The sequence below is a fragment of the Centropristis striata genome, chromosome 5 (genome assembly GCF_030273125.1).
Source record: "Centropristis striata isolate RG_2023a ecotype Rhode Island chromosome 5, C.striata_1.0, whole genome shotgun sequence".
Taxonomy (NCBI): Eukaryota; Metazoa; Chordata; class Actinopteri; order Perciformes; family Serranidae; genus Centropristis; species Centropristis striata.
This window is the reverse complement of record NC_081521.1, coordinates 12,377,933-12,399,300: the sequence shown is the minus strand read 5'-3', so window position 1 is coordinate 12,399,300 and position 21,368 is coordinate 12,377,933. Positions and strand designations below refer to the sequence as shown.

The window sequence follows — 21,368 nt, the reverse complement described above, 5'->3', positions numbered from 1 at the left end:
AGACACATAATGGGTATTTTCTTATGGATAAATATGTATGACCTGGGCTGAATGTGACAGTTTTTATTCAGATTTCAATACAATCTGTGATGTTAACACTCAATTTAAAGTTTTTAACGTTTACAAATCATGCTTTCTATAAATCAACAAAGCAGAAACTGAGAGCTCACTATTTTTTTATTTTAGGTTTCATGAAACTGAGATCACAACTTGATTGTCGTAAATCACAACAGAAATATTCACTGCACTCTGTCTTCGACTCTGCATGAAACGCCACATAAAACTTCCAGAAGATGCAGTTCAGAAGCTGACATAATTATTCATTTTAGATGGATTATTGCAATGAGCCTTTATTTTTGAATTAATACCATTTTATAATTATTGAAGACTGAATAACTCTGCTGAAACTTTAATGTCTGAACAGTCAGAGTTTTCACAATCAAAATAAAGCCATTTATTAGCAGATATAAAGCTTATTCGAAGGCTAAATGACTAGAATGTAGTACCAAAATAATTACATTTAGAAACTAGGCTTGGATGGTATCTTTTTTTTTTTTTTTTTTTCATACAGTCATACGTTTCTGACATTTCATCAGGGTATGCAACATCAAAAATATCCCAAAAGCAGCTTGGTCCGTGTCGACTGTCTCACCTTTTGGAATAACCCAAACAGAGACAGAGGCATTATCATTTTAGTTTTAAAGTCCTGTATGTCACCGTGTTTCATAGCTAAACTGTGTAGACTGACCTCTGGTGGCGTCAGCTGTGCATTACACATAAAATGTTTAATACATAGACTTAAAGAGTAGCCTCTTTATTTTTGAGGGTATTGAAATTCCTACTGTCTGGATTTTTTTAAATACCGTGCTATATTGTCATACCTCCCAAGCATCATAGAAATGACTAAAGTGTGCAGGATTTGGTATTTGAAGCTTTAAATTATGTTGAGATAACATAAGAAAAGAATATGAATGTTGTGCCTTACATAGAGATAATAAAGTTGTGATCTTCATATAACAGGGATAAAGAAATGATTAACTCCTGCTGCTCTGCTTCTGCAAAAAAGAAGAAAAAAAACGCTTTTTGGAAAAGCTGCATATTATTAGGTAAACTTTGTATAATTCTAAACTCAGGTGTCTTTAAGTGTGACCATGTTGGGATGCAGGAGTTCTTTCAGTTCAATTTTTTTGCTGTAAATTACTTTGAAGGAGCAAATTGTGACGTTTGTAATTGAAACACTTGAAGTGTTTCCTCTTGAAGCTCCACTGTCTTGTAAATATTGATGATAAAAATATTCTCAGGGTAAAAGGAAAATACGTAAAAATTCTGAGTTTACTGATGTTTCAGCTGCAAACATCGACTCAAAGCTTGTGATCTCAGTCTTCTCTTGTTTGGTTTGAGGTAATTTACTCAGAACTACAGTTTCTCCATAACTGTAGTCACATCTTTAGCTGTTACCTTAATAAAAGGTTCATTCCATGGTTTAACTTGAGGCAGTAGAAATGTAAACGTGACCAGAACTCATTTGAATGGCGTGAAGTGGTGATTTAAAGATTGATGGCACTTTTTACTGTAGCTTCAGAATATTTAACTTAAAGCTGAAGAACCACCTGAAACATATTACAAGATTCAAATTATTTTTTCTGACGAATCAGAGTTTAGTAACAAATCCAACATTTACACTTTCACATAGAATTTATGAAATAGTTTCAGATTAACAAAAGTAATGGTGATAAATGAAAATGATTGTTGATTTACTGTATTATTGCAATTTTATTTTTCTTAAGTCCAAAGTATTTCTTTTGCTCACAGTATCTCAAACTTTGTTTGGCTTTGTTGTCCATCTTATTGTACAGCCTTTTTTTTATTGTGATGGAAGTTATGATTACAGCAATAGACTTAGGTGAATTATCACTATTAAGCATCTTTTCGTTTAAAACAATTATTATATTGCATTTCTCTAGTTGTGCCTGTAACACAGAAAAACAAATTCACGCTTAAACGTCTTGTGATGCAGCTTACTGTCAACAAAAAGCACTTTTGCAGTGTGAAGGACGTTGTTCTTGTGACATCGGCTTTAGGAGAACTGGAAACAACTTTCTATGAGATCCAAACTGGGTTCCTCACCTGCAGTGAATCCGAAAGAATGTCTAAAAAAATTTCCCCAAAACCTGTCAAGTTTCATGAAACATTGATATAGTAGCACCTCAGGGAACTGTCCTCGGTCCTCTAGAGTTCCGCACAACACAAGCTAAATACCAGAGTTCATCTTAACTTTTTATCATGCCCTCACTATTCAATTAAACAAAAGAGCTACAGCAAATTTGAAGGAACCATTTGAGGTTCCTGAAAGCTCTCTTAGAGGTGGGAGGTTGAGGGGTTGTTTCTGTGACATAAGTCGCAGAGAAAACTGAAAATTACTGCCTTATGTAAAAAGAACAGGGACCAAGTTTCTATGCAATCTGGACTGTGTGCCTTGCGAACAACAGATTTATGTTTGAAACAAGCTGTTTTCTAACTACTATGAGTAGTGGGGGAAACCAAAAAATGAAAATGCCCCTTTTTTTGTTTTTGATAATTGAAATGAAAAAAAAAAAAAATGTTGTGACAGATCGTCATCGCCATCATCAGTGACCATCCATATCCTGGTCACAAAAAAAATGAGAAAATGCTAAATTGAGAAAGAAACGACCTGTTTTCATTTTGTAAGCACATCAAGGGAAATCAGAAAATAGGTCATTTTGTCATTTTCCATTGCTTATTTTTCTATTACTTATCCATTACAAGAAAATATTTCTTGTTTTCCTATTTCTAAGTGGCAGTTAAGAAACAAGGATTTATGTTTACATTCCAAAATGAAAATCTGTTGCTAGAAAAGGACACAGACTGGATCCAAACAGGATTCCTCAACAATAACTTACCCATAAACACATATACAATAACCACTAAAACCTCCAGAAAACCGGTCAGGTTTCATTTAACTTTGATGAAGGAGTTCCTTAGAGATCTGTCCTTGGTCCACTAGAGTTCCGCACAAAGCAAGCTAAATACCAGAGTTCTTCTTGTATTTTTACCTCTCAATATTTAATTAAACAAAAGAGCTACAGATTTGAAGGAACCTTTGAAGGTACTGAAAGCTCTCCTCCACACCAGGCTGCCCTATAATAAGTGTTTTACAGTATATAACAGGACAGGGATGATGCTTTAAAACAGACAAAACAAAAACTTTTAAAGTCAGAAAAAGTTGAGAAATATCCTTTTAAATTATTTTCAATTATATTGGACGGATATTAGATTGGACCTTGGTGCTAGCCAATTTTTAATAGTTTTTTGAATTAGTTTTAGAAATAAAAAATAATTGCCTTTTAGATGTGTTATTTGTTTTGTTTGATTTTTTTAAATTGATTAGACTACATGAGATAACTTTTGGTTTTCCTCTGTTGTTGAAATTTCTTTAGTCTTCTCTGTGTTCAAGTTTCTGCTGCACAAACTTAAAGCAGCTGTTTTTGTTACATTTTTTGTATTCATGTTTTGCACTCTTTGTGTAGACATCTGCTGAATGTATTTATTTGTACAGTGTTTCTTCGGTCATCTGTGTTTGATTTTGTCCTAGTTATACTTTTAGTTTGGGTTGCGGTTAGTATTGTTCAAATTAGACTGTTATTTAAATTTCTAATTTTAGGATGATTTAAATTCTTTAAGATTAAACAAACAGACAGACACAGGTGAAGGTAATCATGAGTGTACTGGATAAATCAATAACTTATACAATTGACAAATATAGAAATGTTCATGTTTTTTGATGTAATTGCCAAATCTCTAGCAATAAAAAATATTCATATACAAAATGCAAAAAGTTTCTTTGAATGCCTGTAAAATGTAATGGCCTTTTTTGTACATAAGTGTAGCTTTGAGAGGTGTGAGAGGTGCAAACTGTCGTGAGAAGTGTCTTTTATGGAGAAAATGTTTTCTGTTTTTTCCTCTGACGGAAAAAAAAGGGTGGGACGGATAGAAATGCAGATTATTAATTATTACTATTTCAGCATCATGGAAAGAGCCATGGCTTTATCATTAAACAGAGACTGCTGAGATTTAAGCAAGTGCTGATATGTCTGCACATGCTTTGCATACATAAAAATAAACAGTTTGACATTCATTGATGTTGGATGCCACACAGCCATATAGCCTACACTATGGGATTAGAACACTGACATAAATGCGCACTGGTAATAAGACCAGCGCGCGCAAATCAAACATCGGTGCGCACATATTGTTTTTTCAAGCGCTTTAAAATCATCCGTAAGCTATTTTGTATCCTGCATCTCTGCTCCCTAGAGCAATATTGTAACCTGCGAGGAGAAAAACACGCTTTGCGCACACAGTAGCTTATGTTTTCCCTGCATGAGTGCTCAAGCATGTATTGAAGGGTTTTTTTTATAATTTAATAAATTATGTTTATATATTTCAGGGACAAAGAATTACATCTAGAATATGAACAAAACAGTCTGTGTGCAACAGAATCCAAAAAAGACACAGACAGGAAGTCTCTCACTAGTCCACCTTACAGCCTCTAGTCGTGTTTTTCATTTCTCTTGCAAACTCTTCTAGATTGTAGGTTATAGATTAGGTTAATTAAAAATGTATTAGGCCACAGTTTTGCTATCTTATTAAAATGACTGGTTAGCTTGTCAGAGAGTGTCTGAAATTAAAGGTAATGTTCAAGCCATGTGACCGTGGTGTAGTTCACTATAGCATAACGTTAGCTTTTTACCTCTGTCAGCTGCATTAACGCTTCAAACACAATCAAAGTGGTGTTCATTTATGAAGATTATCCTGATGAACTAAAAATGTCAGAAACGTGTGTTTGCCACAGAGCTTATTTTCTGCAATGATCCAAAATCCAATGCAACAAATCCCAAAGCCTAACCCTTAAATTCCACTGAATGCGTAACGGCTGCAGATCCGTAGGCGGAGCCGATACGCATTCTCACGCAATCTCACACAGTGATCATAATGATCACTGTGTGAGATTCCACCGACTCCGTATCCTCTGTGTAGTGAATCCGTCGTTGCACAGCCATCCGTCACACCGGAATTCCACTGGATGTGATACAACTCCGAAACGGGTCCGTCCGCAACGGCTGCGTATCTCCGCAGTCCGTCAACACACACCGGATCCGTCTGTGTCCAGCTGTTGTGGACAGCGGAGTCCCGAGGACGCACGAGATCTTGCGAATTCACGCGTAATCAAGTTATATAACCGGAGACAAATCACAAGCCGGCCGACCTCATTAGCGGCAGTTAGCTACAGTGTGTATGTGCTGCTGCTGCAGGAGGTGTTCACTTAGCGATCTCTGTTTGTTTACAACAAGCACCAGACAATCTGTGCACAGAGTGTCTGCCGCCGTGAACCTGAGGTATTTTATTTTGAAAATATACTTGATGTTTTATTTTGTCTGTGCACGACTTCCTGCCCCGAACAATCTGCTCTGTGCTGAATTGATGCACCGTGCTCCGTCGTCTGTCAAAAATAGAAGCTCTGCGCAAGTGTTGGAGGGCTGACGGATGGCTGTGCGCCGTCGGACTCACTATGCAACGGATCTGGAGTCGGTGGAATCTCACACAGTGATTATAATGAGTGCGTATCGGCTCCGCCCACGGATCTGCAGCCGTTACGCATTCAGTGAACTTTAGGGGTCAGCCCTCGCAAGGGGTTAGGGGTCAGCCCTCGCAACTCTCCAGGTTTTTTAAATGGAAACACCGACTCAGCCATTAACAAGAAGCATTGACTTAAGTTACCAGAGTAAGTCAATGTCAGCTGTGCCAAGTTTGGAAATCACAGCACAGAATATACTGCTGTGGACGTGATGTTAGTTCAGATCCCAAAGTTACACAATAACAAACTTATGGAAGGTGTGACAAAACATTTTTTCAGATTCCACTTAAGTGCAGCATTAATAACTTGTTTGTTTATGCAGTAAAACATATTGCAGTCTCTGCCTTTTTTAAGTTGATCAAAACAAATTCTTTCTTTGGAAAAAAATGAGGACTAAAAACATTGAACTCGATATATAAGATAATATCTCATGTGGTTGACTCACATTACAAACACACAAACACATTCCAACCAGTGGTAGCTTTCAAGAACCGGAAATGCATAGTTTCATGTTGTTGCATGTTCAGAGGATGAGAGCCAGCTGCACTCAAAGATGGAGAGCATTGTGGCAAAACTTGCTTCTAGGAAGCTCAGCACCTACACTGCGATCATTTTTATGTTTACCTACAATATTTTGCTCAACAGGGACTTTGCGTGTACCTGCAAACCACAAGCCTTCGACTGCGATTTCTACCTGATTCTACCAATTCTTATCGTACTTATCTTGATGCTGTGGTGCGACAAGCCCTTTCAGAGAGTCTGTAAATATCTGTGCTCGTGTTCGTTTGAACGCAGTGACTGTATTCACTGCATCAGATTTTGGTTGTTTTTCTTTCAAAGGATTGCCGAGGCAGCTTTAGTGGGTCTGCTGTGGGTGGTTTTTGTGTTCATCGATGGAGACTGGTACGTTTGCTGTATGAATGAAAAACAGCCACAGTTAGCCTGCAAAGTCAAAGAGAAGATGACAGAGAAAGAACAAGCAACCATCTCTGAACTGAAGAACTGGTCCAGGGTGAGTTTTAACACAGTTTCTGTTCCTGTTCTACAAGAAAGCGTAATGCTGTTATAATAAAAACATCTTTGTTTCTTTTTCAGCGTATCGGTGGCTGGTTACTCTTTGGTATCATTCTTGTGCCCTTCCTTCTGACATTCTGTGTGCAGATGAAATGCTGCAGAAAATCAAGTTGTTGCAACAGAAGACTTGTCTATGACAAACTGATTTTGGAACAGGAGGGCCCCGTGCTGACGGCGATTTTAAGAGAATCAGCAAAGAAGACGTTGACGGATGAAATCAAGGGCAAAATCCGTCGTAGTCAACGATGGGAAGAGTGTTTTGATGTGGCTGTAGACCTGGTTGCAGTGTCCACGAGACCAATCATTCCTGAACTCGAGGAGCAACAACCGTTGGTACCAGGTGAGAAATCAAGTTGTTTCATTCAGTTTGCCTCGGGCTCTGCTAAGCTTCAGTTTCTCTTTCAAACAACCAAGAGCACTGGAAATCTGTGGAATGTAACCATGCAACCACACTGCCATTCATGGAAGTTTAGACATGCCCGCATTTCAGCAACTCCATTATTTTGTATTTTACTTCCTGTCTAAGTGGGAATGTGTGTAATTGTGCAGGTATAGTAATTATTATAGTAAAATTTATCATGAGGGATCAATCAGTATCATTCCTGTCATGTTAGCTGTAATGGTAGAAGGCTAAGGGGAGAAAGTTCATTCATTCATTCATTATCCTTAACACTTATCCTTACCTTTATCCTTATTATCGGGCTGACATTGGGCAATAGGCGGGTGAAACCAGAACAGGTCTCCAGACTATCACAGGGCTGAAACATAGAGACAGACAACCAATCACGTTCTCATTCACTCTTACGGGCAATTTAGAGTCACCAATTAAACCTAAGTGCATGTTTTTGGACTGTGGGAGAAAGCCGGAGTAAGCGAAAGAACCCACGCTGACACAGGGAGAACATGTAAACTCCACACAGAAGAGCCACAGGCCGGAGTCGAACCGGTGACCCTCTTGCTTTGAGGCAACAGTGCTTAAAGGGAGTAAATGATGCTCCAAATCTGAGCTAAAGTTTGCCAAGGTAAAAATGGCATGACCATTTCCACAGGGGTTCCTTGACCTCTGATGTCATGGTTTCTGAATGCTGAATGAATATAACAAATGCTTCAGTGAAAAATTAAACCAATAAAACCCAATCAAAGCATGGATTCCTTAATTAAAAGAAGCTAAATTCAGCACCAAATGTGTGTAACAAATGGTGTCAACCCACATAGCTGCAACTACTTATGAGACATAATTGACCACAGGAATGGCCCTCATATATCTTATAATACACTTATAATAATTTTAATAAATTGATTAATTTATATTAGAGCTATATGACCAGAACAACAGCTGCATTTCAATAAATCTTCAGGTTCTAGCTTTCAGACCACTTCTACATGACATCAACTGTTGACCTGCTATCTGCCCCTAAAAAAACCTGTCCCCCAGTTGTATGTACGATGAGGCGGAACACTAAGGGCTTAACACTTGAGTACATTTAACTCCTGATGCACACTTATTTTTACTTTGGTTTGACTTGCACTTAATGGAGCATTTTTCATTAAAGTGGGATTTGAAAACTCCAGCTACTGTTGATCTGTTTACAGTTTATCTGTTTGTTTTTGTTTCCAAATGCAGGACATGCGAATGGATCAGTACCTGACTCACTGTGTGCTCGTGTGTCAACAGAAAGATGATGATTCAGCTTTTGCTTATGTAAAATCTTTTGCATTATGTTCTATATCAAACCTTACGCTCTTCTATATACTGCAAAAGCTATTCATGTGGAAGGATTTCTCATTTTTAAGTTTTAATCAGAACGCAATATGTGTTTGTTTTTTAAAACAGCATTTAGACAAAATAATCAGTTGTTGCAACTAAAAAATTGTAACTTCAGTAGTAGTCTTTCTTAAAAAAATGTATTTACAGCGTGTCTTATTGCTATATATCACAGAGGCTTCCTGTAAACTGTGAGCCTAAACTACTGTATTATGTATCACTGATTGAACAGCTGGAACCTTAATAAAGTTCATCTTATTGTTATATTTAAGTTTACTGTGCTGAAAAGTTTGATTGAAATGTGAAAGTCCTAACAGTTGTACTCTACACTGTGGTTGAGATGGTAGAACATGCCAAAAAACTTTCTGAAATCAAAAATCTTATTGTGGCGTTCTAGTTTTCTGATCCAATCTTTTACTCAATGCTCTGAAGAAAAAAAAACTTTCAAGTTAAATATAACTTTGATGAATAATTTATGATGTTAAGATAAGATAAAACTTCATTAATCAGAGAAAATTCTTGTGCTGGGTTACTGCAGTAGTACAATAGGGAGAAGAGTTGTCACGTTTTAATGGCCACAGGAAGGAAAGACCTCCTGTGGCGTTCTGTGGTGCTTCTCTGTGCTCTCAACACAGAATTTGCATAAAGAATAAGGGCTTTAGCTAATTTCTTTTGATAGATGTCAAGTCATTAGTCGTCTGAGAATAGGACTGCTAAATGTGTCCACCCTGTCATGGACTCATTGGCCCTCATTTATCAAACGAGCGCAGATCTGAGCGCAGATCTGAGCGTATATTTCATCTTACGACAGGGTTCAAGTGTGATTTGTCAAACGGTCGTATCTCTCCAACCACAGCGTGAGAATGATCGGCTGTTGATAAATGTGGCGGCTCGAAACAATCGTAATTTAAATGCCACGCCCTAATATATGTATAATATATTATAAACCCGATTCAGAAGACTCGTCTGTAGAGTTTACAACACCGAAGGACGCAATACGGTCAAAAACAGATTTTTTCCCCCTAAAGTCAACTTTATTAGCAAAGTGCAGCCTTACAAATAAGAACAGGAGCAAAATAGACATATTACAGAAATATGCAGCGACGGAGGTTTATGAAATAAAAGTACTTATACTTTATTTCCTCAGTTTAAAGCCAGGCCCCTATTAATGGCCGGCCTCATTTAGTAACCGGGTGTAAAAACAGTTTTTAGTAAATAAAAGCCGGCCTCTTTTATAAGCCGGGTGTCATACCGGTGTTATGTCAAAGTCTGTTCCCCTGTCGATATGTGGCCCCCTTACCTTAACCTGCACCAAGCTGACCCCTGACCCCAACCAGTCCTCCTTTGACGGTAACAGATTTCTGTATTTAGAAGTTTGGCCACACGAGTTAGTACTGTAGGTAAATTTCGTTGTTTCTCCCGCTGTCCTAGTCATTCTCTGTAAAGTCGAGCCGTTTACACACGTTCTTCTGGGCTTTTTAGTAGTTTAGACATTTTAAATCCTGCTTAAAATGAACATTCAGCGTGCTGTTCATTGTTTGTTTACATCCGAGTACTTCCAATATGGCCGACATCCGGGTAACTGGCTACAATGCGCTGTGTAAAACACTCCTTCAAATAATAGCCTGCCCCTATTATTAGCCAGGTCCCAAACGGATTTTTTATTAATAGAAGCCCCGGCTATTTGAGGAAATACGCTATGTATATATATATATATGTATATATTAGTGGTGGGCCGTTATCGGCGTTAACGTGCTGCGTTAACGTGCTGCGTTAACGCCAGACTCTTATCGGGCGATAAAAAAAATATCGCCGTTAATCTATTCTCAAAGTTGGGTTGGGAGCCGGGTCTATACTAAGCAAGCTATGATGACTTTCACCTTGATAGTTTAGCGCGGATGTATACATGGCCGAATTGCACTGTAGGGGGCGAGTGTATGCCTATCGTAGTGTGAAATGACCACAACAAACGTGACTGCTGACATGGAAACAACGAAGAAGCCGCCGGGTTTGCTTCAAGGGAAATTTGTTTTCAAGAAGCTTCCCAATGGAAACCTAGACAAAACTAAGTTTGTTTGCACCTTGTGCAATGCTGAATTAGTTTACTGTAGGAGTTCTTCCAGTCTCAAATACCACCTAAACGCAAAGCATCCCTTAGCTGATGCGGAAGATACCGGGCCAAGCATTGATGTAGCGCAGGGGAAGAGTCGTGTTCGTCAAACTAATTTGTTTGAGTGCAACCGAGGCAAGCCCGTCAGCGCAGCTCAATCAGCCAGGCTAACTAATCTCCTCGCTCAGTGGATTGCCATCAGCTGCCGGCCCATCAGCGTGGTTGAAGATGATGGGCTCGAGCTTGTGCTCCAGGCGGCTACAGGTGACCCATCTTACAAACTACCTGCGCGGCGAACTATCATGAGGAGAATACATGACCAGCACGCCGCAGAGAAAGCCGCAAAAGATGTGAAGATGGTAGAGGCGACATGTGTAGCACTGACTGGGGACCATTGGACATCTGTCAACAACGATAACTACCTCTGCGTTACTGTACACCTCATCGATGCCAGCTGGGAACTTCACTCCTTCGCTTTAGGTAAGGCTACGTTATGTAATTTTAACAGTGTTGGGCAAGCTACTTGGAAATTGTAGTGAGCTAAGCTATCAGTTACTCTACCATAAAAAAGCTTCACTACACAAAAGCTAATGTTACCACCCAGTCAAATGTAGGCTAACAGGCTAAGTTACACAAACACAGCAAAAGTAGTTCACTACAAAGGAAGGATTAACCAAGAAGTTAAGCTACTGAAAAGCTACTATAGTGAAGCTACCACCAAGCTACTGAGGATTGTAGTTAGTTACTAGCTTTGCTACAAGTAGTGAAGCTACTGCCTAACACCGATTTTTAAATGACATAATTTAATTTAATCATTTATTAATTACAACGACACCACGAATTACCACCACAACATTGTGTTTGCTTCTTGATCATTGCTAGTTGTTTACTACTACGAGTGAACTTATTCTGATCTACTTTGCCTGTCCGTTAGGTGTGATGAAAATAGAGGAGCATCACTTTGCAGAAGCGTGTGCCAGGCAGTTTCTTGACGTCGCTAATCAGTGGAGGATAACTGACAAAATCAGCACTATTGTAACAGACAGCGCTCCTAATATGGTGGCAGCAGGGAGGATACTGCCATTCGAACATTTGCCCTGTGTTGCGCATGTTGTACAGAGAGCTATTGTAATGTCACTTCGGGAAGGTGGTTTTGATGGTATACTGGCCAAGTGCCGTAAAGTGGTCGGACATTTCAAACACAGTCCAGCCAACTCAGACGAGCTGAATGCCCAGCAAGCCTCCCTTGGACAAGTTCAGGAGCAACTCGTGCAAGATGTTCCAACACGGTGGAATTCCACCCTTGAGATGATTAAGCGTGTGAGGCACAACAAAGACGCACTGCACACAACGCTGTCTCAGCAGAAGCGCAATCTGGCCCTCCCAACAAATGCTGAATATGAGAAGTTGGCAAAGCTAGAGAAACTGCTGGAGCCATGCAGGTATGGTCTACAAAGATGTTCTTTTAAATGTCACTTTGTATTTAAGAAACACGTGCCCTTAAATGTAATGTGATTAAGAACTTTAAAAATGTGTTATCTGAGTTAAATGAATTAGTCATTAATTATTTATTGCTCTGTTTCTGTCTGTGTGTGTGTGTGTGTGTGTGTGTGTGTGTGTGTGTGTCTGTCTGTCTGTCTGTGTAGGTACATCACTGAGCTCCTTGGTGGGGATAAGTATGTGTCCTGCTCTGTGGTTCTACCTGCCCTGTGCCACCTCCAGCACGCGATGAAGATCACAGATGATGATCCTGCCTATATCGTGCAATTCAAGGCTGCCTTCACCACGGATCTCAACCAGCGGAGGGAGAAATTAAACCTGAATGGCTTAAGGTATGTCAGACTGACCAGAAGATAACTGGATTGTTTGATCATTATAGACTGTTAAGCCAGTTGATCGGTCAATGAATAGATAAATGAGTCATGAAGAAATATGGAGGTTGGATTTGGAAAGTGAAATTTTCATCAATCAATAATTATTTTTTATTCATCAAAGGTGGCGACTGCTCTAGATCCACGATTTAAGGACCTCAAGTGCTTGCCCAGAGCAGAGAGGGAGCCAGTGTGGGCAAAGCTAAGTGAGTTGGTGAAGGGAGAAGAACCTGCTCTGCAGCCACTCGTGGAGGAGAACCCTGAGCCGCCCAAGAAGAGAACAGCCCTGCTACTAATGGGATCAGACTCAGAATCAGATGAGGAGACACCAGTAGACAATACTGTGGAGAGGTACAAGGTAGAGCCCAGTGCCAGCTTAGAGCAGTGTCCACTGAAGTGGTGGTCGGAGCACACTGCTGTCTATGGTAAGATGGCCCACATTGCCCGTAAATACTTGGGGACTCCTGCCACAACTGTCCCATGCGAGAGACTTTTTTCGTTAGCGGGCCATATTGTGCAGAAGAGGAGAGCTAGTTTGTCACCAGACAATGTGAACAAGCTGGTCTGCCTGAGTGACTGGTGGAAGAAGGAGAAATAGAGTTTGGAGTTCACATGACCTCAGTTCAAAATTCATGTTTCACTGAATAAACAGTTCGTAAACACAAGTACGTCTTATTGAACATTATTTATTTTCATCACCAATTATCATAGTAGAACAGCTTTCTCAAGTAGTTTGTGATGCATTTTGGAAACAGGAGATGAGCAACTGGTCTAATGCTCCACCTGGCTTGAGAAACCCGTTCTCAAAGACTTACTTTTAGTCATTATTTAGGTAGCACACACGTATTATGAATGCCTTCGGCAGAATTCAAATGAGCCATTTTAATCTAGATTAATTTCAAAATAACAGTGAGATTAATCTAGATTAAAAAAAATAATCTATGCCCACCACTAGTATATATATATATATATATATATATATATATAAACACAGTTGTGCTCATAAGTTTATATACACTGGCAGGATGCATGTTTTTCTTGGCCATTTTTCAGAGAATATGAATGATAACACAAAAACTTTTCTTTCACTTATGGTCAGTGGTTGGGTGAAGCCATTTATTGTCAAACAACTGTGTTTACTCTTTTAAAATCATAATGACAACAGAAACTACCCAAATGACCCTTGAGGGCCAGAGTGTAGACTAAATACATTTTCATTTTGATTTTCAGAAAAATGTTTAGTCCCCTTCTTCAACTGTACATGTTAAGGAATCGTCTATCAAACAACTTTTATTGGGTCTGTGATTCATATTAGATTAATAGAATAGTTTTTCCTCTTCAAAACATGTAGATTTCAGCAATGGAAGATTTTGTCGATAAAACTAAATAAAGTGTATTCACCAAGCATTTATATTATACACAATTTAGATTCCACCAAAAGGTCAGAACCAGTGATCGTACACAACTGTGGATAAATAATGACAGGGGATGTTACGGCTGTGGACTGTCTCTAAGCCTTTTTCTGGAGGACAGGTGTGTTCTCCTCTCTCTGTGTGTTTCAGGTCCTGCCACGCCCCTCTCTGCATACCTGTTCACTCACACCTGAGTGTGATCTGCTCGTCAGGAGAGCTGTTATCTACCTCCAGATCCACTGATCTCCCCTCTCTCTTGCCACTGATCTGCTCTGGTTGACTGCATACAGTTTGTGTTGTAGCTGCTCTGTGTTTTGTCTCACAGCTACATATAGTCAGTATAGTATAGAGTCAACTTGTTAGTGTCTGGAAGCCTGGTAGGGGTTCTCTGCCATTTCTGTTAACCTGTTTTCTCCTGTTTTTGCTTATTTAGGGAGCTTAGCATTGTCTGTTTTGTTCGGTAGGTTTAGCTGAATCTTATTTTCCAGATAGTGATTGACTTTTGTTTCTTATTTTGGCCTTGGAGACCCTGAAGATTTAGTTGCTTCCTTTTTCTGTGCTACTTAGTTGGTTTATCTCTGTTTATTCCATTTGCCTGTTAATAAATATTATAATTGTTCAACTTTGAGTCCATGCAGCCATTTTTCTGCATCGTTTTATGTTTACCAAATATGTTACTGCCTGTGACCCCTAGACCTCAAACTAAGGTCGTAACAGGGGAGCAAATCAGCACAGGAAATGATCCTTCCTAAAAATAAAATAAATCTGTATCTTTTGCCTGAGCTTGCTAAATATTAATGAATATGTTTAAAATGAATACCTTGATGATGCCCGATCAGCCACATTAAAGTGTAGTCAACACATAATTCAAAGCCTGCTGAAGATTGCAAAAATGTTATTTTCCTGACTCCAATCAAGTTATTATGAGCAATTACAAAATAAGCTCCAATCAACAGGATGATGGGAGTTTTCTTTTAATACTTCACACCAAGGCATAAAAATGACCAACAATAGCTCAGAGGAATTTGCCAAAGATGAAAGTTTAAATGAGTTCATTGGTCTAATCAATATTTTGTGAGAATATGAGTTATAGAAGAGCAATATTACAAATAAAATGTTGCTAATAATGCAATCCTTGATATTATTGTACATGATGCCAAGTTACTTAAAAATGTTCAGGCAAAATGTCTATTTTAAATTAACTACACAGTATTTTAATTATAATAGTCCAAAGAAACTGAATGAACCTCTTTGCAAGAACATGGATTTGTCTTGAAACACAGAACCCTTGGTCCATCCGTCCATCCATCCATCCATCAGTCTATCTTTCCATCCATCCGTCCATCAACCAGACTGTTGCTTACCTGCTGTTTGCTCTGGACATCACTATCTGATCTGTACACCAGAGGTCGCTGCTACATAATGTTTCACTCTGACATGTTTACACTATTTAAATTAATGAAATAATTAACTTTACTTCAAACATAAAAATAACACAATAAAACAAGTAACCATGTCTGGAAAGAAGTAGGTAGAAGTAAAACATATATTTCCTATTACTATATTTCCCCTTACTCACATCTCCTCTATTAACTCCCAAATATATTTAAATCATTTTTTAATTCCCAAATTTATTTACAACCAAAATAAAATAAATATATAGGCAGCTATCCAAAGTATATTTACAATATAGGTATATACCCATTGCTCTAAAACAAAACAACCCAGAACCCCCCTCCCCCCCCCCCCCCCCCCCAAAAAAAAAGAACAACCTTTATTACAACCCTTTGTCATCAATATAACTATAACTATATATAAATCTATATATATAAATATAACTATATATATATATAGTTATACTATACTATATACTATATACTATATACTATATATATATATAGTTATATTTATGTATATATTTATATATATTTATTCCTAACAGATGTATCCATAGATTAAAGGCAACAACTGAAATTGCCATTTATAACACCCTGAGAGTCAATAGTATAATAAAGAATAAAATAAATTGACAAAAAACTGCTCATCATCATAGTGGGGGTCATATACATTTGCTATTATAAGAGGACTCTCATATATTGTCTCTGTAACAATCACATAACACCCATTATGGTCTGCTATGTCATTTGATGAAATGAACAATACTGATGAATTATAATAGCAGCAGGTTGGGCTTTACTGTTAAATAAAGAATGAAATGACTGGGATACCCATCGTCTACGTATTTTAGTGTGGTCAAAGACAGTAAAATGCGTTTCTTGGATAAATGCAATCTGGTCACCTAAATTATCCAGATGTGAAAGAACCTTATTGAGTTTTGTGGGATTTCCCAAACCTCTTATATTCCAGCTAACAAATTTGATTGGTCTATTTGCTACACCTCTACTTAGGCTGTAAGCCAAAATCAAGATCTACATGAGAGTATAACTGTGGTACCTCTAGGTGAAATACAGCACTGCAATGTATCAGAGCAAGCCTCGATATACAAAGATGAAAAACATAATATAACCCCTCCCCACTCAAACACCTCCCTGAACTTGGTGTAATCCCCATAACAGCAAAAAAAACCATTAGGTCAATCAGTCAGCTTGCTTGCACCTAATGACCTCAGATGGCTATCAAATAAAATACATTTTAAAAAAGAAAAAAAGAATAACTGTCTGCAAACTGAGGGAGAGATGGTAGGTTATATTAACCCTTGTGCACCACTTCAGAAAGTACCCCACGTATTACCTGACAACAACATTGATCAAAATGCATTATTAATTTTTGAGCAGTGTGAGTTTATAAAAAAAATACCCCACGTATTACCTTAGGTGCAAAATATGTACACCTCTTAAAAAGTGCTATAAAATATTATATATGAATATTTTTTTTCACTTTCAATGCATTAAATCTTTTGACCAACTTCAGTCCTGATCATAACTATACAATTTACATGTATTTCTTACATAATTTTAACCCTTTAATGCCCTTTTAGAAATGTAAATCCACATTTTTTAATGAAAAAAACACAAAATATGAAATATTTTCCATATACTAAGTGCAAACTAGAATTTTTTGGGGGGGATTATTAGACCCTTGGATGCATCCTTAGGTGCCAAAAATGTACCTAAGGGTGCACAAGGGTTAAACAGATTAATCAGTTTACATTGTAGATATAATTCCTTCACTTTCCCTTGGATACTGAGAAATGCCCCAAGCGGCTGTCAGAACGACTAGTTTAACAAAATGATGCACTTAGCCTATTACGTTTAACCAGAAGAGCCCTTGTTAAACAAATTTCTGCAAACAACTAGACCATCGGGATGAAATTGTCAAACAATTGTTGCCACGATCTCTTTATTTATCTGGGAGTCAGAAGACAACACAAGGTGCATTGCCAACCAGGGGTCGCTGAACACATGCTCCGTTTCCCCGGGTAGGGTGATGGGAAACTTAGCAGGCGGCAGAAATCCAAAACAAGCCTCTGTGATCTCACGTAGCCGCTTCCACACATCGCCGTAGGCTGCGCTTCTATTTGTTTCAACGGTGGTCAGGGAAAGAGTGGATAAGTCATCCATTGAAGGAGAGAGACTCTTGTTGACATGCCTCACGGAGAATGAGTATGTGGGCCTGAAAGTGGGACACTCTATTGACAAAGGGACTTGGAGGTTGATTAGACCGTGGTTGGTCTGCCATGCTCTGGATTCTGTTGTTACGACCAATTAAGCCACACTCTGGAGGAAAAGATCGCCCGGAGTCCAAATGAAGGGTTGAGCCAAGAGAGACCACAAAACTTTTGTCTATTAACGACTCCTTCTAAACTAGAGGGTAATTGTCTTGATTTGCCAGTGACAAATACATATTTGTGTCTAAATGAAAATGGTTTACAAGAAACAGGTCCTCATGGTCCAACTGAGCTATCCAGGCTTCGTTTGAGCTTCTCTCTGGAGGAAACGATCGCCCGGAGTCCAAATGAAGGGTTGGGCCAAAAAAGACCACACAACTTTTGTCCATTAACAACTCCTTGTGGCATGGAGGAGGATTGTCTCTGATTTGCATGTAGCTGTGGAAGACAAGCAAGCAGATTTCTAATTTGCCCAGTACGAATACATATATGTGTATAAAAGCTAATGGTTTGCGAGCAACAAGGAGTTGGGGTCACTCAGGTATGATTTGTATTACAGCATTCCATCAGAAATTGCCACCTTACTCCCTGGGGTTGGCCTGCAATGAACTGGATTCTGTTTTTGTGACCAATTGACCTTCAGTGGAGTTCTGAGCACTACAGACAGATCAAGCAATAATCTTGCCGCCCGAACAGGGACATGAACCCTGGACCCTCAGATTAAAAGTCTGATACTCTACCGACTGAGCTATCCAGGCTTCGCTTGAGCATCTCTCTGGAGTAAACGATCGCCCGGTGTCCAAATGAAGGGTTGGGCCAAGAAAGACCACACAACTTTTGTCCATTAAGAACTCCTTGTGGCATCGTGGACCATTGTCTCCGATATGCATGTAGCTGTTGAAGACAAAGACAGGTTGCAAGCAGTTTTCTGATTTGCCCAGTACGAATACATATTTGTGTCTAAAAGATAATGGTTTACGAGAAACAGGGAGTCATGGGCCCTGCCACTGAGGTGTGATTTGTCTTCCAGCATTCCATCAGAAACTGCCACCTCACTCCCTGGGGTTGGCCTGCAATGAACTGAATTCTGTTTTTGTGAGCAATTGACCTTCAGTCGAGTTCTGAGCACTACAGATAGATCACGCAATAATCTTGTCGCCTGAACAGGGACTTGAACCCTGGACCCTCAGATTAAAAGTCTGATGCTCTACCGACTGAGCTATCCAGGCTTCGTTTGAGCCTCTCTCTGGAGGAAACCATCGCCCGGAGTCCAAATGAAGGGTTGGGCCAAGAAAGACCACACAACTTTTGTCCATTAACAACTCCTTGTGGCATGGAGGACCATTGTCTCCAATATGCATGTAGCTGTTGAAGACAAGGACAGGTTGCAAGCAGTTTTCTGATTTGCCCAGTACGAATACATATTTGTGTCTAAATGGTAATGGTTTACGAGCAAGAAAGTGGGGCCAAGAAAGACCACGCAACTTTTGTCCATTAACAACTCCTTGTGGCATGGAGGAGGATTGTCTCTGATTTGCATGTAGCTGTGGAAGACAAAGACAGGTTGCAAGCAGTTTTCTGATTTGCCCAGTACGAATACATATTTGTGTCTAAATGCTAATGGTTTACGAGAAACAGAGTGTGGGTCACTCAGGTATGATTTGTATTCCAGCATTCCATCAGAAATTGCCATCTTACTCCCTGGGGTTGGCCTGCAATGAACTGGATTCTGTTTTGTGACCAATTGACCTTCAGTGGAGTTCTGAGCACTACAGACAGATCACACAATAATCTTGCCACCTGAACAGGGACTTGAACACTGGACCCTCAGATTAAAAGTCTGATGCTCTTCCGACTGAGCTATCCAGGCTTCGTTTGAGCATCTCTCTGGAGGAAATGATCGCCCGGACTCCAAATGAAGGGTTGGGCCAAGAAAGACCACACAACTTTTGTCCATTAACAACTCCTAGTGGCATGGAGGACCATTGTATCCAATATGCATGTAGCTGTTGAAGACAAAGACAGGTTGCAAGCAGTTTTCTGATTTGCCCAGTACGAATACATATTTGTGTCTAAATGCTAATGGTTTACGAGAAACGGAGTGGGGGTCACTCAGGTATGATTTGTATTCCAGCATTCCATCAGAAATTGCCATCTTACTCCCTGGGGTTGGCCTGCAATGAACTGGATTCTGTTTTGTGACCAATTGACCTTCAGTGGAGTTCTGAGCACTACAGACAGATCACACAATAATCTTGCCACCTGAACAGGGACTTGAACCCTGGACCCTCAGATTAAAAGTCTGATGCTCTTCCAACTGAGCTATCCAGGCTTCGTTTGAGCATCTCTCTGGAGGAAATGATCGCCCGGACTCCAAATGAAGGGTTGGGCCAAGAAAGACCACACAACTTTTGTCCATTAACAACTCCTAGTGGCATGGAGGACCATTGTATCCAATATGCATGTAGCTGTTGAAGACAAAGACAGGTTGCAAGCAGTTTTCTGATTTGCCCAGTACGAATACATATTTGTGTCTAAATGCTAATGGTTTACGAGAAACGGAGTGGGGGTCACTCAGGTATGATTTGTATTCCAGCATTCCATCAGAAATTGCCATCTTACTCCCTGGGGTTGGCCTGCAATGAACTGGATTCTGTTTTGTGACCAATTGACGTTCAGTGGAGTTCTGAGCACTACAGACAGATCAAGCAATAATCTTGCCGCCTGAACAGGGACTTGAACCCTGGATCCTCAGATTAAAAATCTGATGCTCTACCGACTGAGCTATCCAGGCTTCGTTTGAGCCTCTCTCTGGAGGAAACGATCGCCCGGAGTCCAAATGAAGGGTTGGGCCAAGAAAGACCACACAACTTTTGTCCATTAACAACTCCTTGTGGCATGGAGGACCATTGTCTCCAATATGCATGTAGCTGTTGAAGACAAAGACAGGTTGCAAGCAGTTTTCTGATTTGCCCAGTACGCATACATATTTGTGTCTAAATGCTAATGGTTTATGAGCAAGAAAGTGGGGTCAAGAAAGACCACGCAACTTTTGTCCATTAACAACTCCTTGTGGCATGGAAGAGGATTGTCTCTGATTTGCATGTAGCTGTGGAAGGCAAAGACAGGTTGCAAGCAGTTTTCTGATTTGCCCAGTACGAATACATATTTGTGTCTAAATGCTAATGGTTTACGAGAAACGGAGTGGGGGTCACTCAGGTATGATTTGTATTCCAGCATTCCATCAGAAATTGCCATCTTACTCCCTGGGGTTGGCCTGCAATGAACTGGATTCTGTTTTGTGACCAAATGACCTTCAGTGGAGTTCTGAGCACTACAGACAGATCACACAATAATCTTGCCACCTGAACAGGGACTTGAACCCTGGACCCTCAGATTAAAAGTCTGATGCTCTTCCGACTGAGCTATCCAGGCTTCATTTGAATCTCTCTCTCGAGGAAACGATCGCCCGGAGTCCAAATGAAGGGTTGGCCCAAGAAAGACCACACAACTTTTGTCCATTAACAACTCCTTGTGGCATGGAGGACCATTGTCTCCAATATGCATGTAGCTGTTGAAGACAAAGACAGGTTGCAAACAGTTTTCTGATATGCCCAGTACGAATACATATTTGTGTCTAAATGCTAATGGTTTATGAGCAAGAAAGTGGGGCCAAGAAAAACCACGCAACTTTTGTCCATAAACAACCCCTTGTGGCATGGAGGAGGATTGTCTCTGATTTGCATGTAGCTGTGGAAGACAAAGACAGGTTGCAAGCAGTTTTCTGATTTGCCCAGTACGAATACATATTTGTGTCTAAATGCTAATGGTTTACGAGAAACGGAGTGGGGG

General features: G+C 39.6%; 1 protein-coding gene and 5 non-coding genes across 6 annotated transcripts; 1 reads left to right on the top strand and 5 right to left on the bottom strand.

Annotated features, from left to right (window-relative positions):
* Positions 1-10,478: 10,478 nt before the first annotated feature.
* Positions 10,479-13,074, top strand: LOC131971192 (E3 SUMO-protein ligase ZBED1-like). Its single transcript, XM_059332507.1, has 4 exons — positions 10,479-11,085; positions 11,540-12,047; positions 12,252-12,437; positions 12,651-13,074. Exons 1-4 carry the CDS (start codon positions 10,479-10,481, stop codon positions 13,072-13,074), a joined length of 1,725 nt encoding a protein of 574 aa, XP_059188490.1.
* A 5,127-nt stretch (positions 13,075-18,201) lies between these two features.
* On the bottom strand, positions 18,202-18,274 carry trnak-uuu (transfer RNA lysine (anticodon UUU)). The gene has a single exon. It is a non-coding gene; the product is annotated as a tRNA-Lys (tRNA).
* A 398-nt stretch (positions 18,275-18,672) lies between these two features.
* Positions 18,673-18,745, bottom strand: trnak-uuu (transfer RNA lysine (anticodon UUU)). Its single transcript has one exon. It is a non-coding gene; the product is annotated as a tRNA-Lys (tRNA).
* A 1,030-nt stretch (positions 18,746-19,775) lies between these two features.
* trnak-uuu (transfer RNA lysine (anticodon UUU)) lies at positions 19,776-19,848 on the bottom strand. The gene has a single exon. It is a non-coding gene; the product is annotated as a tRNA-Lys (tRNA).
* Positions 19,849-20,237: 389 nt separating this feature from the next.
* On the bottom strand, positions 20,238-20,310 carry trnak-uuu (transfer RNA lysine (anticodon UUU)). Its single transcript has one exon. It is a non-coding gene; the product is annotated as a tRNA-Lys (tRNA).
* Positions 20,311-20,878: 568 nt separating this feature from the next.
* On the bottom strand, positions 20,879-20,951 carry trnak-uuu (transfer RNA lysine (anticodon UUU)). Its single transcript has one exon. It is a non-coding gene; the product is annotated as a tRNA-Lys (tRNA).
* Positions 20,952-21,368: the final 417 nt, after the last annotated feature.

Excerpts from the sequence above, each read along its gene's own strand:
- LOC131971192 (XM_059332507.1), top strand. The coding sequence starts at position 10,479 with ATGGAAACAACGAAGAAGCCGCCGGGTTTGCTTCAAGGGAAATTTGTT. Across the intron at positions 11,086-11,539 it reads ACTTCACTCCTTCGCTTTAG|GTGTGATGAAAATAGAGGAG; the intron begins GTAAGGCTACGT and ends CCTGTCCGTTAG. Across the intron at positions 12,048-12,251 it reads AAACTGCTGGAGCCATGCAG|GTACATCACTGAGCTCCTTG; the intron begins GTATGGTCTACA and ends CTGTCTGTGTAG.